The 19,745-nt window shown below is 45.8% G+C and overlaps 1 protein-coding gene and 1 non-coding gene across 2 annotated transcripts in view; both read right to left on the bottom strand.

The window, feature by feature from the left end:
* Rhpn2 (rhophilin Rho GTPase binding protein 2) overlaps positions 1–19,745 on the bottom strand; it is a 53,787-nt gene that overhangs the window by 17,547 nt on the left and 16,495 nt on the right. Inside the window, exons 3-5 of the mRNA XM_010640959.3 lie at positions 7,699–7,827; positions 5,012–5,087; positions 245–322 (exon numbers count right to left, since the gene is read on the bottom strand). Coding sequence (XP_010639261.1) covers positions 245–322; positions 5,012–5,087; positions 7,699–7,827 — 283 coding nt within the window. The remainder of the gene's footprint in view (positions 1–244; positions 323–5,011; positions 5,088–7,698; positions 7,828–19,745) is intronic.
* LOC117286977 lies at positions 6,312–6,438 on the bottom strand. Its single transcript, XR_004518176.1, has one exon. It is a non-coding gene; the product is annotated as a small nucleolar RNA SNORA30/SNORA37 family (small nucleolar RNA).

Raw genomic sequence — 19,745 nt, forward strand, 5'->3', positions numbered from 1 at the left:
GCTCACTACTTCTCAGCTCTGTGGGCTCCGGGCCCGATAACATGAACTCAGCAGGAGTGCAAGAGAGAAGTCAGGGATCCCGGAATCCATCCCCAGGTGTCTCCCCTTCTATGGTTTTCTTAGAAAATGGGTGATTCCATCTCGTCACCTCCAACCGTCCTCCACCCTCTAGGACCACAAGTGTCCCGAGGACTTGACAAGGAGCAGCAGCCATCCCTCCAGCTCTGATGCACAGAGAACTTACCTGCCTCAGATCCATTAGATCTGCGATTTCATCTTCATATAAATAGCCATCTTCACTGTAATGTTCCAGGATAAAATCCTTGAAGAAAAATGATCAGATACTGTAAGATATAATTCAAGAGTCCAGTGGTGCAGCTGCCAGAGTACCTGCTCTACATGCATGGGGCCCTGGGTTCCAGCCCGAGCACCAAAAAACAAAACCAAACAAAAGGAAAGAAAGAAAAAGAAAATATAATTTAAAATCACAAATCTGGGCGTAGTGACACACATCTGTAATCCCAATACTCTGGGAGGCTGAGGCAGGGAACTCCAGCCTGGACAACTTAGTAAGACCCTATGTCACAAATAAAAATTAAAATAAAAGGAGGGGGATGTTGGTGGAAGAGCCTGTCAGTTACATTTTCCTAGGTGTTTGTGTATATTCACTTTACACTTTGCACTTTAAAACACCTCCTGCTTTTGGTGTCAATCAGTGCGAGTGCACACACACACACACACACACACACACACAAATGACTACGTATTGAATACAACAGCTATGCCTTTTTCTAAACTTGGCAATGTATCAAATGTTTTCATATGCCATAAAATATTCTATAACATGACACTCAGTGTTCTAAAATCCTTCAATGTAACAAGTACACAATTCGTGTATTCAACAAAGAAACTGAGCACCCGCCATGTGTTAGTCAGTTAACAGTAACAAGGTTTTACTTAGCTTCCACTTGATAAGATACCAGAATTGTTTCCCAGATTTTACAACGAAAGAATACCTTGACAGTCATTCTTGTGTACACCTCTGATGAATTCTAAAATAAATCCCTAACAGATAGCCTGGTGAGTCAAAGGAAATGCAATTTCCTTATATTTTAATTTTAAAACAAATTTTGATTTGGTTATTTTTAGACAACTCCAGTGAGGCTCTGCTGCCCAGACTGGGCTCTTAACTCCACGCTTAAGCCATCTCCACAAGCAGGTGCCACCGCCCTGACTCACTTTTCCTGCTATTTTATATTATCATAGTTTTTCTTCTTCACTCTAAGTGATGACCGGCATCAGCTCCTCTACTAATACAATGGCCCCTTGTAAAATTAGCAATGGTTTTCAAACACTGTATGATCAATGTGGCTAGCAAAGGTGAGGATGGCCAGCAGGACAGCATTGATCTTGGGCTCCCCACTGACAACCCCCCCCTCCCCCCGCAGCCCAGGGCTAAGGCATCACAGCAGGGAGACAGCAGGAAGGAGGCAGAAGGGTGGCTGACCGGAATTTCCGGGGTTGTTATTATTATTACAGTGTCATGGGCAGAGTTAAGGAAAACCACAGGGATAGTGCTCTCTGACCCATTAGAATACAGACTCCATCTGAGGGTATAGCTTAGAAGGAGGGAAAGCAGTGCCCAAGGCCCCAGGCAGGATCCCAAAGTACAAAACAAAAAGTAACAATAATAATTGAACCCCAGTGGCTAGAAGGCCCAGAGAGAGAAGCATCTTAGGAACCCCAGAGAGGTGGCTACCTAGGTATGCATCCAATAGTCCCCAGTGGGAGACCCTAAAGAATGCAAAGGGCAGCTGGAGGAGTCCAGGAACCCAGGGCTTCCCTCTCTGCCCGCCAGCAGGTGCCCTGCTGCTCCTCCTCCTGGGCCACACTGAATAGGAAGCCACAGTGGGAGTCTATAGATGCCTGCCCCGAAGGGTATAGGAGAGGGGTAGAAAAGACACTTAAGGGACCCGTCCAGGAAAAGATTGCGATGGCCAGGGATCAAATATAATCCTGAGCAAGTTACAAAGCTCTGTAGGGAGGGTTTTTTACATGTCTTCTTCGTATTTTCTGAATATTCTGCACTAATATTTTCTGGGGTTTGTTTCTCTTTTTTGATCTTTTGAAATAGGATTTTGCTATGTACGTAGTTCAAGCTGCCTTAAACTCATGATCCTCTAGCTTCAGCCTCCCAAGTGCTAGGATTACTGGTGTGCAGCACCTAGCTTGAAAAGGAATCCATTTTTTTTTTTGGTGCCAGAGATCAAACTCACTCAGGTCCTCGTGCTTGCAAGGCAGGCAGCGGAACCACTGAGCTAAATTCCCGGCCCCTAAGGAATCCATTTTGATGGTGCTTTCTGGTTTTGTTTTGAGGTGCTAAGAATGGAACCTAGGACCATACCCATGCTAGGTAAGTAAGTGCTTTACCAGGAAGCTACATGACCAGCCCTGATGGTGATTTTTAATGTGACTATTTAAACCTCATTTCAGTAGCACCCACCTGTAATCAGTCAGAGGCAGTATAGTGAATTCAGAGCCAGCCTAGCAGTCAGAGGCAGTATAGTGAGTTCAGAGCCAGCCTAGACTACATAGGAAGATCCTGTCTCAAGAAACCAAATAAATACACAAACAAAACCGATTTCTTTAAAATAGAACAAAGTCATCCCACGAAGCTATCCTGACCTTAAACAACCCATAGAACTCCCAACTCCCCCCACAGGACCCCTTTTCTGGTACCTGTATTTCTCTCAAGCACAAATATGGAAAATATAAAGTGCCCAACATTCCTATTTTGGGATGACAGACCTCTGCAGAGTCCCTTTTAGGCTGAAATGACATGGTCAGAAGCCATGGCTGAACAGCAGTTAGCCATGCCCACAACGTGGCTTTTTATTTTCTTCCTGCTTACTGTGGAATTCAGCATGTGACCTATTTGGATCCTTACAGATACCCATAAAATTCCCAAGTTTCTTCAACAGAATCCTTTAAAATGCCTGCATTGCTGTAGCTCTGGCACCAAGCAACAGACAAATTAAATCTTAAAGAAAAGACTATAAATAACACAACTAAAGGCATTCCTACAAATACATGGATTGTCTCAAATCCCACTAATCAGTGACAAGTTACACTGAAAAGCTCAGAAGCTAGCATAACGCTGCTGTCTCTGAAATGTGAAAGAAAGGAAGAAAGGAGGGAAGGAAGGAACGAAGGAAGGAAGGAACGAAGGAAGGAACGAAGGAAGGAAGGAAGGGGAAAGGGGGGAGAAAGAAGGGATGGAGGGAGGGGAGGGAAGGGAGAAAGAAAAGAAAGAAAGGATTTTTACCCAGAAAATCAACTCTCTTGTAAACCTGAGTCCTGAAACACTACCAACTGCCCTTCTCCCATTCCAGCCGAACCTCCGACTTCCAGGTGGGGTCTGTCATCTAGATTTAAACAAAACAGCAGAAGAAGCCTCGGAAAGGGGAACTGACTCAGTGCAAATGCTTTCAAAGGTTTAATTGCTTTTCCCTCCCAGTAACAGTGGCTGAACCCAGGGCCTTCACACTGAGCTACATCCCTCGGCCTTTTTTTCTTTTTTTTTCTGAGACAGGGTCTCAAGAAATTGCCTAGGCTGGGTTTCAACTGGCAATCCTCCTACCTCAGCTTTCCAGAATGCTGGGATTACAGGAATGTATCACCACACCCAGGTTCCAACTGCTTTTATTTATTTTTATATTTTTGGTACCAGGGATCAAACTTGGGACCTTCTGCATTCTAGGCAGGCAGCAGAATCACTGAGCTAAATCCCCAGCCCCTCCAACTGCTCTTTTAACAGATTAATTTTATAGTGGTCAAAATGCCATATGATAATTTTTTTTTCTTTCCTCAATTTAAAATGGTCTGACATGAGTCACTGAACAGGATTACTAGGAAATGTAATTCTTTGAAGCATTTCTCACCATGCCAGGATTCTTATCTCTGGGCCTATGCTGTTAAAACTCAGAGACAGGCACCACCTTCCCCCCCATTTTCTTAATCTCCTCTTAAATGGCATCTAGAAGTGACTCATTATATATCTCAAACTAATGACAGGCCTGGGAGTGTGGCTCAGTGGTAGAGCACAGGCTTAGCATGCACAAGGTCTTGAGTTCGAGCCTCAGTCCAAAAGAAAAAAACAACCCAAACCTAAAATTGATTGAGGAAGGTGGGCAGAGGGTTGGAACATTCTTCCGGGAATACAGCCTCTCTTGTGAGCTTCCACCAAGTCCCTGTCTATCTGTGGTTCCACTCAGGCACAGGACACAATCTGTGGCATTTCCAGCACCCAACACAATGCCAGGCACAGGAAGACCTCTAAGTATCTGCTAAATGACAGAGGTGCTCAGACACCCAGGAATTATATAGGGGAGAAAACAAACCCAAAACTCTAGTTATTCAAGTGCTGAAGGGTAGTAAGTTGACATCTCTGATATACTTTTAAATGTGTCACAAAGTCAGATGGACTGATATATAGAAACAAGGATGTATAAATGGACAGATATCCAATAAAGCAAGATGTCTCAGGTATATTGTGATAAAACACATGGTATATGGTGTTAACAGTAGAATCTATATAGTGATATTTAGGGTTTCGTTATAAAAGTCTTCCCATTTTCCCATAAACTCAGAATTTTTCCATAATAGAATGTTTGGGAAAAAAACTTGAGATGGCCTTTCAAAAAAAAAAGGCCTAAACTTCTTACACAATTTTAAGAATAAAGATACTAATATAATAGGGTACAATTGTTAAATTCCAAGGCACACCTGCACAGACCATTTCACTCAACTCCCAAGGAATCCTGGGACTCCAACCCTCCTTCCCCAGGCCAACATGAGGAACTTCGGGGCTGCAGGTCAAGAGAGGGCTCAGAGTCACCCTGCAGACACCAAGTGACCCTTGGCACGCACAGCCTAGAGGGACTGCATGGAACACACAAGTCCTCCATTTCCACTTTAAACTGAGCCCAGGACCCAGTGCTTAGAGATTTACCTTGAGGATGACTGAAAAGTCAACGTCTTTGGTCTCCTTCAGGCCAAGAGGAATCAAGGGAATCATAAATGCCTCCCTACAAGGAACACAACAAGGTATTTGAGCACCCCAACCCGGCCACTGTGTGCCCTATGGCCTTGCCCCAGCAGCCCAGCCTGCGACCCCACCCCTCTCCTTGGGCCAGTCCAGCACACTCCTGGATGACAGGCTGGCATTCTACAAAGACAACTCCAGATCGCTGTGATAGCTGAATGCCCCAGCCTCATACACTATCCAGTCGTGTGCCAGCTCTCCACACGCTGTCCATACACTTGCCAGCTCTCCAGTCGCGTGCACCTTGCAGCCAGTGAGCCGAGAATCCAAGTGCGCCAGGCCTATGTCTGGGGTGCTCACTGCCTCCTGACCTGCCCTGAGTTTGCTACCTACTACACTGGGCCTCCTACTGGTCCTCAACCCTCCCCGTCTCCTCCATCACAGTGGGTCTCACCAATCCAATACCCATCCCCCAGAGCACAAGCCTGGGCTCTTAGATGCTTTGTTTTTTGGGCACATCCTACCAGGTGTCCCCTTACCTGTTCAGGGAACGCCCACCAGACACCTCAGTACACCCAGCTCCCAGCCCAGGGCCAGACTCATCCACTACTTGATCTCCACTCCCAGCACCTCCCACTGACCACTGGGGCACCCCACAGGCTGCCCTGAGAGTGCTCCCTGAACCCACATTCCTAAGGGCAGGGCCAGCAGGAAGTGGAATGATGCAGCCTATGTTTTGCAAAGAGGGATTTAGCTCCCCCACCTGTAACAGGAGCCCTCCAGCCCAGCCCAGAGACAAGGCCAGGAATGCTGGGCACGGTAAGTGGACAATGGGGCTTAAATGCAGGTGTGACATGGCCCAGGTATGCAGCTTCCCCAAAGCCTGCCAGGAAGGCTAGACTCTGGCGGAAGGACCCGAGGGCAGGCCAGGCCTTGCTCTTCCAGGCACCAGTGCCATCCTTCCTTAGGCCACATGGAGCTGGAGGCGTGCGTGCTCTGCTCTTCCCACGATGCCCAGGCAAGAAGAGGGACGACAGGTGTCCCGAGGCCCAGCCTCAGGGCACGGAGCCTTAGTGTGGCACTAAGTTTCTCATCTGCACAGTGAGACCATTTCTTCCCTACATGCCTCATAGAAGTATTTAAAGATCTACAATACCAGGAAGGAAAAAACATTTTTAAAAAATTATTTTTCTTTTTTTGCGGGGGAGCACCTAAGAAGAGAGAAGCAAGAGGAAGGCACAAAGTTGCCTAGAAATCACAAAACAGTGTCTATCCCACTGAGTGACAGCTGTCACTGGTATATTACCAAGGCAAGGATGCAATCAAGGTTTTCTCTCAGCACCAGCTATCAAATCCTGGCCTCCTGCCTAGGGGAGGACCTGTGGAAGCACTAAGAAAAGAAATGGCCTTGCAAATGCTTGCAATGGAGGATGCAAGCTCAAGGCACCCATCTGCCCTCTCCTCCATGACACAGGGGAGTGACTGAGGCCATCCCAGAGCCACAGTGGCCACACCGCGGGCCTTGAGTGCAGGGCTCGGGGGAAACCCCCACGATGGACACCCTTGCTGTGTAACACAGAAAACGTGAGTGTGAAACAGCCTCCATTTACTACCAAGGTTCACTTGCCCGGCCTCTGCAAGGAACTGGCCTTTTTGGGCAAGCAGTAGAATTTAACACCCATGTCTAGGCCAGGAGAACCTTCTGTGTATTGTTGCTGACCAGGCTTTCAAACTGCACTGGGGGCCCACAGGGGAGGTGGCCAGGCACACAGAGGAAGGCCCAGAGGGGATGCAGGCTTCGAAAAGCCAGGGGCCCTGCGGAGGCTTAAGATTGGGAAGTGCACATTCCAAGGTAACTCCAAGTCCCCAAATGTTTTCCTTCCAGGGAACTATTTTGCTCTCGAGTTTTCCATGGAGCCCACCCACTTTTTGACAACCTCCCTCCCCTGAAAAAAAAAAAAACATAAACCTTTTTTGGAGTTATGTCTTCTTAAACAGAGGCTTCCACTACCTCCAAAAAAGGTAGCTCATCCAGAGTGGAGGACTTTCTGGGATTTTTCAGACAGCCACACCTCAATATTCCACCACCCACAAACACTCCCTAAAGAATGATTCTGAAGAACATTCATTTCTCAAATATTTAACAGGATACATTTCTGAAGTGTCACCATTGCACTGTCTTCTTGCAGACTTGGGTTGCTGCCCTAATCTTTGTTGTAAAATACTCCTATTAAGGTAGTTTCGACTCTGTTGCATTTTATCAAGGTGAAGACCCAAGGGCAGGCCCTGTGCTTGGTACAGGGCTGAGGGGACACGGCCAGGTCACATGGGCCCCATCTGGAAGGTGGGCTCTCTCAGCTACCCAGACAGGTGCTCTCAGGGCATCTCTCCTCAGAACCACCATGCAGCCACGTGAGAGATTCCACCTCCCCGCTAGACCCAGACACACATCTCTCTGTAAAGCACATCCCAAGGGGCCCCCAGGACAAATGTCTTTTTGTCCAGCAATCCAATGCCACAGGCTCATCCCTTTAACCTGGCACTCGGCTCAAGTCCAGGTCCTATCACTGTCTCACTTCCAGGACGCAGTAGGGGCTGCCAGCCTCTCCGTGTACCCCCCTCGGAGGTGGGCAGTTCCCACACTGCCCACTTACTCTGCACTCTGGTACACTCCCACGGAGATGTTGAGCCCTTCCAGCTCCTCCTTGAGCATCTGCAGGTCGGAGTTGAGGAAACTCAGCTCCAGGCGCACCTGTTCCCGCACCTTCTGGTTTGTGGCAACTCTGTTCAAAGAGAAGGAGAGAAGAGGCCTCAGGCAAGCATCCCAGCTCTCAGTCAAGCAGACCCAGCCCTGATCCCTGCTCAGGGCCACCTGCAGCTGAGAGCCAGATGCGATCAGATAAGGAGTCTCTGAGATCCTGGGCACCTGCCCCATCATAAGCCACAACTGCTGACAAAGGGACTTGCAGATGGAGCCAACGACACTGTGAGCTTACACACGTGGATCCTAAGGTACCTGCAAAGCAAGCATCTTGAGAAAAGACTGCGTCCTGTCACTCCCTAAAAGACCATAAATGATCTCCTTAAAAGGACATAGGTAAGCCAACAAGCTCAGGGGCACATGCCTATAATTCCCACTCCTTGGGAGGCTGAGGTGGAAGGCTCTTTGGGGCCCAAAAGTTCAAGAACAGCCTGGGCAACAAAGTCAGACCATTGCCAGGCATGATGGAGATGCCTATAATCCCAGCTCTCGGGAGGCTATGGCAAGACAACCATTGTGAGCTGGAGGCCAGCCTGAGCTATACAATGAAACCCTGCCTCAAAAAGTTAAAACAAAAAACAAACAAATAAAAAAACAAGTATGACCATTGTTTCAATGGAAGTATACAGGAGGGGTAGACAAAAATTCTCAACAAACAAGGTATAAAAGAGAATTTACAGGGCCGGGGATTTGGCTCAGTGGTTCTGCTGCCTGCCTCACAAATGAAAGGACCAGAGTTCGATCCCCAGTACCACAGAGAGAGGGAGAGAGGGAGACAACTAACTTCATACTTACTAGTGAAAGACTGGCTATTTTCCCCATTTGAACGAGGCAACCAAGTCTGCTTTCGCCGCTTCTTTTTGTAGGTTTGTTTTGTTTTTTTTGGTACAGGAATTGAACTCGGGACCTTGCGCTTTTGAGGCAGGCGGCAGCACCACTGAGCTAAATCCCCAGCCCCTGGGGAAAGCTCTGTAGTTGTTTTTACGTACTGGGTGTTAGGGAATTGATCATGTTAAAGTATGCTGTGACGTCGCCTCACAGGCTGCATTCTCCTGATACATCTTGGCTCCTAAAATGACCTCATGCCCTTATCTTTGGTTTCCCTCCCCGCCAAGGCCACAGTGGTCCAGGAAAGTTGAAACCTATGTCTGCAGGACTGGGCCCATAAAAGCAATCTGGCCTGTGATAGGTTAAAAGTAGCTCACTCCTCATAAATAAGCAATAGCCCATCCCAAAACTGATAAAAGGACCTTCCTTTCTTTGTTCTTCTCTCTCCTTCTGCTTCTTCCTCCTCCCCCACCCCTCGCTCTGCCTTCCTGCCTCCTGTTCGCCTCCCTACAATAAAGATCTCCTGCTGGACCTCTCGGTGCGTGAGTGGCCTAATTGGGAAGGTGCACCCGAAAGGACATGCGAACCCCCTTTCACTGGGGATTGAACCCAGAGCTTTCACAATGAGCTACATCCCAGCCCTTTTTCTTGTTTGTTTGGGTTTTTTTGTTTTTTTTTTTTTCTGGTACCAGGGATTGACCTCAGGACCTTGTGCTCACTCACAAGGCAGGTACAGCACCACTGAGCTATGTCCCCAGCCTCTTTATTTTTTCTTTGAGACAGAGTATTACTAAGTTGCCCAGTCTGAACTCGAACTTGCAATCCACCTACTTCAGCCTCCCAAAATGCTGAGGTTGCAGGTGTGTGCCACCACCCCTGGTACTTCTAATCCATACTGTACTGGGATGCAAATAAAGAAATTAAAGGCACCCAGATTGGAAAGGAAGAAATAAAACCGTCTTTATTCACAGATGGCTTTTTCTTTTGGGGGAGGGGGTAGTTTGGGTTTTTATTAGCACATTTGCAGGATATAATGGTAATTCCTTGTGAAGAGTTATCTTATACAGTATGTAGAAAATCCCAAGGCAAAACAAATGAACCAATACATTTAGCAAGGACACAGGGTACAATCAGTATAAAGAAATTGGGGGTAGGGGTATGTATGGCTCAGTGGGTATGATCTCCAGCACTAAAAAGAAAAAGGTGAAAAAATACACATAAATTACTTCCAACTGGGCATGGTGGCACATGCCTATAATCTCAGGACTCTAGGAGGCTAAGGTGGGAGGATTCCAAGTTTCATCCCAGCCTGGTAAATTTTGTGAGTCCCTGACACAATATAAAAAATGAAAAACAAAGCCGGGCGTGGTGGCGCACACCCATAATCCCAGTGCTCAGGAGGCTGAGGCAGGAGGATCACTATGAGTTCAAGACCAGCCTGGGCTACATAGTGAGTTCCAGGTCAGTCTCAACTACATACTGAAACCCTGTCTCCAAAAAAAAAAAAAAAAAAAAAATGAAAAACAAGCTAGGGATGTCAATGTGAAGTCCCTCGATTCAAACTACTAAAAAAATAAATAAAAAATTTATTTCTGTATATTAGCACTGAACAATCTTAAACTGAAATTGAGAAAACCATTTCATTCACAAAAGTATCAAAAATAATAAAGCACTCAGGAATAAATTTAGCAAAAGTAATAAAAGCTTTGTACCTTGAAAACTATAAAACAGTGCTCAGATGTTAAATGGAGAGCTATTCCATGTTAAAAGATTAGAAGACTCATTACAGTCAAAATGCCGAGTCTCCCTAGTTGCTTTAATAATTCAATGAAATCCCAATTAAAATCCCATAAGCTTCGTAGGAGAAATTGACAAATGAATCCTAAAATTTATATGGAGATGCAAGGAACACAGAATAGCCAGATTATTTTGGAAAAAAAAAAAAAAGACCAAATTTAAAGGAGTTCTAATATTTGATTTTAAAACTTACTGCAAAGCCACAGTAATCAAGACAGAATAGATCAGACAATGGAACAGAATCCAGAAACAAATCTTTATATTTAGGGTTAACTGAATTTGACAACAAATGGTGCAACAAATGGTCCAACATTCAGAGGCTTGCCAGGGTTTCCAAGATCACCCCTAGTTCACTAACTCAACAGGAGGACTCTCAGGACTCACGGCTTTGACTCATCAGAGCTAAAAGACACAAACAAGACAGGCACAGCAGCTCACACCTACAATTCTAGCACTCAGGAAAACTGAAGCAGGAGGGTCTCAAGGTCAGCCTAATCTGGACAACTTGACTTAATGAGACCCTGTCTCAAAAGAAAAAAATAAAATAAAAAGGACTGAGAATGTAGCTCAAGGTGAAGTCCCTGTGTTCAAACTCTAGTACTGAAGAAAAAAAGAAAGAAAAGAAAAAGGATACAAAGTCAGCAAAGGAATAGGCCCAACAGGATGGGTTATCAAGAAAGCCAGGCACAGGCTTCTAAGAGTTTTTTCCCAATGAAGTCAGATGGAATATGCTTAATTCCTCCAGCAACCAATTATGTTCAATATCACCTACCAAGGAAGCTCATTAGAGATACAGAACTTTTACTGGGGGCTAATCAGGGAAGCACCTCTGCTTAGCAAAACTCCAAAATGCCAGGTTCCCAGAAGGAAATCAGGCAGCTCAGCATAAACCACATCACTTGTAGAAACAGGTTAGGCACAATAAGCTCACTTGCCAGTCTGGAAAAGAGGAACCTGCTAAAGTCTATGTTTCCAGACTTTAGCCATGGGCCAGCCTTGCAAGCAGGTCTTCCTTCCCAAGGATGACATTCTTAGGCCTGCTGTGTGAATTTTTTTCTTCACAAAGGACAAAGAATTCACCTCAATCTAAATCTCATACCATATACAAATATCAAAATGGGTCAAACATCACAATAAGAAGTACACCTCTAAAACTTCTAGAAGAAAATACAGGCTGAGTGTGGTGGCACATGCCTGTGACACCATTACTGGGTAGGTAGAGGTAGGACGATCATGAGTTCAAGGCCAACTTGAACTACACAGTGAATTCAAAGCCAGTCCAACTGGGCAAAGAATTTTTAGCTACATACCAAAAGCATAATCCATAAGAGAAAAAACTGATAAATTGGTCACTGTCAAATTTTAAAACTTCTGCACTTCAGAAGACACCATAAGAAAATGAAGAGAAAAAACACATTAACTCAGTGGTAAAATATGGGTTCAGCCTATGTGAATACCTGGATTTAACCCATAGCACAGAAGGAAGGAAGAAAGGTAGACAGGCAGGCAGGCAGGCAGGGCGGACATAGACTGAGAGAAAATATTTGCAAATTATATACCTGGCAATTTGTATGCAGAATATATAAGGAATTCTGTTAATTAAATAAGTAAAAAGATAATTCAGGGTTGTTTTTTTTTTTAAATCAGCAAAAGAGGACCAGGGATTTAGCTCAGTGGTTCTACCACCTGCTTTGCAAGCACAAGGTCCTGAGTTCGATCCCCAGTACCCCCCCAAAAAAAATCAGCAAAAGATCTGATAGACATTTTATCAAACATACATGAATAGATAAAAGTATATAAAAACAATACTCAATATCAGCAGAAAAATTTAAATTAAAACCATGATGAGATACCAATGCACCAGCAGACCCACTAGATTGGCAATATTAAAATATGATACCAATGTGGGCTGCAGATTTAGCTTGGTGGTACCATGCCTGCATTACAAAGGCAAGGTTTGATCCCTAGTACCAAAAAAAAAAAAAAAAAAAAAGATACTAACGAGTGTTAGTGAGGACACTGGAGAAACTGGAATCTTCATATACTGCTGGTTGGAAACCAAAGAGCCACTTGGGAAAACAGTTTTCTGTTTAACATTTCTAAAAATGTTAAACTTACAAAATAACCTAGAAATTCCACTCCAAGAAATCTATATGAGACAGAAAATATGCGCACCTAGAGATATGCATACGAATGTTCACAGTAGCCAAAAAAGTAGAAACAATCCAAATGTCCATTACCTGATAGAAGTGCGACACTCACAAGGTACACTCACGGGATAATAGTCTTCAAGAGCACAGAGCAACAAACTCTACCCAAGTTTTCAAGCAGAGGCTTTGACATCAACTCAGAGATGTCCTTCATTTCACAGATGAGAAATCACAACAAAAATAGCAATGGACCAACCAACTAGCAGGCACTGAGCCAGACCCAAGCTGAGCATATGCCCATGAACCACTCCTCTCGTCAGATGCTAGAATCATCCTCACTTCGTGGATGAGGAAGGAAACCTGAAGCTCACCAACCAGGAGCTTCAGCCACCTGGAGACCATCTGACCACTGCTTCCTCTCAGCTAGGAAAACCCAGCCAGCTGTCACCTGCTCGCTCTGCTCCCACCTGCCCACCTTTCCCCAGGAAGCCCAGTGCTGGCCCTCTTCCTCTACCATCTGCCCATCCACTAGGACTTTCCTTCACTTCATCCTCTGGCTGCCCAGAAAATTTTCACAACTGTGTGTTTGGACTTCCCCCGCCAGGTAGTGAGCTACCAGAAACTCAGCCTGGTAAGTATCACTGGCCTGGAGATTTCTCCTGGGGTAGCCTGATCACTGGTAAGAAATAACATTTTATATCAGAGTAGAGCGTGTGTACCTAAGCACAACCCTGAAACAAAACCTTACAAGAGTGAAAGGCGTGATGCCCTCTGACATAGTCTATTCTACCCTAGTGCCTTCTTTTAAAAAAAAATTATGTTTGCAACACTCCAAGTTTTTCATTCTCCTAACACCAACTAGGGTTCCAATAATTCATTCAGTTCTGATTCCAACTTCTAGAGTTAGCACAGACCCCACACCCACAGGTTAAGGGCTCCTCCCCTCTGCAGGCACCAGTCCCAGGTCCCAGGGGAAAGAGATGATGCCCAGACTTTGGAGAGACCAGCCATACATCAGAGGTACTTACGACCCCCTCTTCAGGTTTGGTAATTCACTAGAATGATTAAGAACTCAAGAAAACCAACTAATTCCGAACAGGCAAATGGAAGACATAAATGTACAGGACAAGGTACAGGAGGGAGATATGGGGACACTCCATGACTTCTCTGGGTGGCCACCCTCCCAGCACCTCAATGTGTTCACCAGCCTGCAGGTTCCCTCTACCCCATTATTTAATGGTTTTACGGAGATTGCACTGCCTAGACCTGACTGATTAAATCACTGACCTCAATCTCCAGGCCCTCTCCTGCTCTGGAAGTAGGAGTAGAATGGAGAGCTAAGAGTTGCAATCCTCTTATTATGGCTTCATCTGGGATCAGGCCCCACCACGAAGCCTCCCTCCCAGAGTTACCTCATCAGCATACAAAAGATATTCTATCACTCAAGACATTCCAAGAGCTTTAGGAGCTTGGTGCCAGGAACCCAGAGGACAAGGGTTTTAGGAGCTCAGGGACCAAGAACACAGGAACAAAGGGAAAAAAAAACAAATATTTATTTTTTTATTATATCACAGCAACCCACTGAATGGATTTCACTGCATACCATGGATCGCAGCCTGCAGCTTGTAAAACTCAGTGCTACACAGGTATTACTGAGACAATAACTGATTTACAGACCCATATTGTTCACAAGATTCAGGGAAGAAAAATTTCTCAGCCCTCAGTGTTAGGAACAGTTTCACTTCTTCGCAATTTGCTTCATTTTGGCTAATGAGTATATAATGTGGTCCAAATCACATTCCCCTCTTCATATTGCCTGACAGGAAGCTCAGAGACAAACTGTGGCTCCATCTAATAAGGCTTCTGTGGCATGTACCAGCCCTGTCTCCTGCTAAATCTTTTATTTTTCTTCCTCCTGCCCCCGTATCTTCATTCATTTTTACTTTAATCCTATGTTGTACAAGGGTGTAAATGTTCATCAAATCTACTTTGGAAGGAGGCAAGATAAACAGTGATAACTACTGGAGGACAAGCCTTCTATTTCTTTGTATTTCTCCTGGAAACCAGCAAAATCCTTTCTATATCAAGGAGGATCAACCCACTCAGTTTGACTAGCTCTTGGCAACAGAGTGGGTCCAAAATAAACATGGAACCTGGGCATGGTGGTGCACACCTGTAAGCGCAGCAGTATGGGGTGATGAGGCAGGAGAATGGTGAATTCAAGCCCAATCTGGACAACTTAGCAAATTAGCAATAAATAATAAAGCCTAGTGATATAGACTGGTATGAAGATGCTGCATTTAATCTCCACTACCATAAAAAATGAAACAAACACAGAAATGAAGACCTTAAGACTCTCATCTAAATATTCAAAGAACATTCGTGTAATGGCGACTCTTGATTTCTCCACTTTTACATATTAATTTGCTATGCATTCTCTCCCTGTTTTGGCAACAACTTGCCATTTAAGAGTCGCAGTCAATCAATGAGCTGCTCTTTGGATGTGGACCTCTTTCTGTGGGACACTCTGAAAAATGTTGGAAGCCAGAAGGGATGTCAAGGTTGATTTCCAGGATGCTGCCTTTTAGGTGCAAAGGTGATTCAACCCTAGGATTTGAGCAGTTTCTAGTATAGGTAAGGATTTTTGTTACTGATTCCTTGGTGGTATTTCTCAAAAAGGTGCCGCAGTTCAAGACGGTGAGTGTGCCCACTACCTCTGGGCCCAGGCTGGGGCAATGGATAAAAATAAAACAAGCTGGCCCAAATCAGGGATAAAGGCCAGAGCCTTCGTCTTTTGTTGATGCCAATGCTCTGTATCCAGGCTGCCTTGCTGGATGAAAACAAATGGCTTCTATGGGTCGTTTCAGAGGAACATGGCCTTTTTCAAAAACTTTTGCTTGGGAGATACACACTGAGGTTTCTGTGGTCTAGTAATTGGTGTTACAGCCAAAAGAGAATTTGTGGCTGACCAGGAAGAGGCACATGGGAGTTCGCCCTTTCCTACCCAGTAAGGGCCCCCATGAGACTCCATGGCCTCCAGGCTTGGTCCCCCAAGGGAAGGCCCACTTCCCTGGATTTCTCATGAAGAGTGGTACATACTGTAAGAATGAAGAATGAGAAGGTGCCCTGCTTCCACTCTGTGTCTGATCAAGCCACATGTCCACAGAGGAAGAAGGCACAGTCAACTATTTCCTGTCACTACCGACCATATCCACACACTTTCCCTCAACTTGGAGCTTCTGAGGCCTTTTTACCATACCAAACCTATATATGACAATGGCTTCTCTGTCCCAAGTCCTAAATTTCCTTAATGTGCCCATGTGTGACTTAAGGATATGTGTGAAGAATTTTGCATTCTGGCCCAGGTGCCCCTATTTGTTTTAGTATAAATTTTTCCCCCACCCAAGTCTTTAACAAAATTGTCCCTCTGAGGATAGGCAGCACATTCATCCAGTGACTTGCACCTGCTTGAGAGACCTTACTGGAACAAATTAGCTGACCCCAGGGAGCTGTCTTCACTTTGTTCTCTAGGAACTGCTTAGGAATCCTGCTGTGCCAGGGATTCAGAAGATGAGCAGAAAATTATCCCATGCCCTCGTGTGGCCACCCAGCTGAGGCAGAACATGAGTGGGGCTGGCAGGACAGCTGCCCCCCTGCCCACCTCCCAGTTGGTGCCAGCCCCAGAGGCCAGGGAGAGCTCGCACACCCCACTGTAGATATGTACTTGCCCCTCAGATCTGCCAACATGAGCCGTCACTAACCACAAGTCACTCTCATTACAGCCAAAGCCACCGTGGCCTAGAATTTTATGACCCTCCAGTCAGATCACACACTGGACTGGAAACCTGTGTGACTTGTTCACTTGTCTCTCTGCATGCTGCTATTTTTCCCCGCCCCCGTAAACTGTTTGTCAATATTTAAAACTTCAACAACCAGAAGATTGAAAAACAAAATCTTCAACTTCTCCTGGGAGGTAAGAAAAGTCAGATCTGGCAACTCAGGCCTGGCCTCCCATGGAGATAAGAGCACACCTGAAGCCCAGAGGGAGTAAGTGATCTTAAATCTCACAAAGACCAATATATCAGTTTGGCAGAAACAGCATCACCATTATTTTTACCTCAGCTTTTCTGAAAGGTGGTAAAGGAGTTGGAAAAAAAAAAAGAGTATTGTCTTTGCTGATCCTGAAAAAGCACCTTTAAAATATCAGCTATCTTCCTAATAAGACCCAGGGAGCTCACAGACTCTGGGCTGATGTGAATCAGAGACAGAGAAGATCTTGAAGGACTGCTCATGCACAGTGTTCCCTCACCTGTGCAGGTAAAGGCTGAGACCATCACTTCCGACCCTGCATTTCTACATTTCCTAAATGTTCCCTGGCCCCCATTCCAACTATTCTACGTCTAGTGAGGTGTGCAGTGGGACAGCCGGGATGCAGAAGAGAGAAGGCCACCAAGTGCCAAAGAATGACCAAAATGACACCTTGCCCATAGCAACAGCCATGTAATCATAATCAGCTGCCCAGGGACAATGCAGGCTCAGAGCTAGTGTTGGCCAAATGCCCTATTTGTTTTCCAGAAACCGTTGGTTGAGTCGGATTAATAAATACCTTCAGTGTTTCCTCACAACATTCTCCAGAGGGACATTGCGCTGCTGGGTCACTGTGAGAATCATTAACAAACCCTCCCCGCCCCACTCCTGCCCACTGAACGACTGCTAACTTGACAATGAGCCTGAGCCAGGCTTGGGCCTCAGAGAGGCTGTTTGTTGGCTGGTGTCACTGACAGAACAAACAGCGCTGCCCTAGTTCCTGCCTGAAAAACTCCCAGTCCCTGTTCAATGAGGCCTCCCCAAAGACCCCATTGTCTCTGAGGCTGTACCACTCTGGGTCACCCTAGGTCAGTGGTGGTGAACCTAAGGAATACATGTTGTTGTTTTTCTTTTATGACCAAAGATGTTAATATACGAATTGTTTTTTCTAAATAAAACCTCAGTATTCAGGTTTAATTGCAGTGTTGCCACTTTGGGATAAAGAAGTGGATTTTGGGTTGCACTTTGGGCATTCAACTCTAAAAGGTTCGGCACCACTGCCCTAGGTCAACCTCTATCACATTTCTATTTCATCATACCACAGAAAGTATCACTTCTTGATGTGATCTGGTTTGTTTACTCATGTACAAAAGTCTCCCTTGCAGGCTAAGGGTGTACCTCTGTGGCAGAGCACTTGCCTGCCATGCACAATATCCTGAGTTTAATCCCCAGCACTGCAAAAGTCTCCCCTCAGTAAGAGACGAAGCACTACACGGGCACATCCTCATCTGCACCGCATGCAGCCTTCTCTCCTGCACCTCCTGTCTGCCACTCAAGAAGTGCTCAATGAACTCATGCACCAGCAAATTGGCACTGCCCACTCCTAGGGAGGCCCTGGCACAGGGCTGCCCCTTTAGCTACAGAGCTGGCCTGTCAAATTGTCAAAGTGTCCAGCACAGTCCAAAGCCATAAAACCCACCAGCCCTCCAAGCTCAAGGCAGAGGATGCCAAAATCAGGAGACTTTCCCTAGCTGCATAGGCCTCCTGAGGTGGTCTGTGCTATGGGAAGCTGACAGTACAGTTCCCAGGTCCAGACTTGTCTTCGAACAGGGACACTGTCACACACTTTAAAAACTAAAACATGACAGTATCCTCCCAGTCCCCTCCAGTAATGATCTCCCTTGCACCCAGGTATAAAAAGAGCTGGAAAGAAGGTTCACAGACAGCTTCCTGCCACCCAGGAGTAACGAACCCAACACCCCACATTGTTATTCCTGATTAAGTGGTGGGTTCCAGTGAGTTGCTTCTATTACTCTTGTGGACCCCAGTGGTATTTCACAGTAAAAATGAGTGAAAGTGATTCACTCAGTTGTTAAAAGCATATTCAAACAACAAAAAGAGTAACACGAACAGGGAGAATCACATCCACCTTTATCCCAGTCTTGTTCCCAAGAGCCAACTGCTGAAGGCTTCTTTGTTCTTCTGTGCACCTGTTCAAATCCTTTGCATGCACAAACACACACACACACACCCGCGCGCGCGCGCTACCCTGCTTCTTTTCCTTTTTCTCTTTTCTCTCACTTGCTCCCTCTTCTCTCCTTCCCTCTCTCCATACTCCTCCTCTTTTCCTCTCTCTCCTCTCTCTTTAGTACTAGAAATTGAACTTAGGGCCTTGTACATGCTAGGCAAGTGCTCTACCACTGAGTTACATCCCTAACCCTTGTCCTGCACTTTTCTTTTCCCCACTTAATATCTCATCCATCTTTCAGAAATGAACTTACCCCGAGATGAAGATCAGAAACCCTCCTCCTTTCTGCTGAGCACTAGGGAGGCAGCACATGTGACATCCCCAGGCTGGGAGCTCTTCTACAAACACTTAGCTGATGTGCTTGTGCTTGTGTTTCCCAACATTCTCCGAAGCAGACTTTGTGCTTCCCGAGGCCCCCAACACTGAAGCTGACCCACTGAGAGCATCCATTATCCCAAACTGTGCCCACATTTGGACACTCCCCTCCTCACTCCATCTCTGAGAGTCTAAGTAAACTCCAAGGGAGCTGTAGTCTCCAACAAGTAGACTGGGCCCCTTCCTTGCTAGGCTTTGGGTTCCAGGCCCTTATAAGCACTCCACATCTCTTCCTGAGACACTGCGAGGTACCAGAAATCAGGTGTGATGCCCGCCTTGACTATCTTTTGTAAAGGGTGGCAGTGGAGTGACAAGGACTACCTCCAGAACTCTGAAAGAAGAAGAAAATCTGCATTCTTTGTAAACAAAAGAACAGTGGCACACGTCTTTTGTTGAATTTAAGGACATGTGGAAGGTTGATAGCTACCTAGATATGAGTGAGGCTTCACTGAGTTCTGTGCTTGATAAGTAATTATTTGAACAACAAAGTATAACAGTGCCCGAAGCACTTGGGCTGTACTCTGTCCCCCTCATTAGCTGACTCTTCTCATTTTGAGGTGCTGCCCAGGCTCATCTTCAACTCTTGGGCTCAAACAATCCTCCAGCCTCGGCCTCCTGAGTAGCTGGGACTAGGGCACATCCCTCTAAAAGTTAATAGCCCTGGCCGGGCCTGGTGGCGCACGCCTGTGATCCCAGCACTTGGGAGGCTGAGGCAGGAGGATCGCTGAGTTCGAG

This window comes from Fukomys damarensis, unplaced genomic scaffold (assembly GCF_012274545.1).
Source record: "Fukomys damarensis isolate Sample0158 unplaced genomic scaffold, DMR_v1.0_HiC HiC_scaffold_19, whole genome shotgun sequence".
NCBI lineage: Eukaryota > Metazoa > Chordata > Mammalia > Rodentia > Bathyergidae > Fukomys > Fukomys damarensis.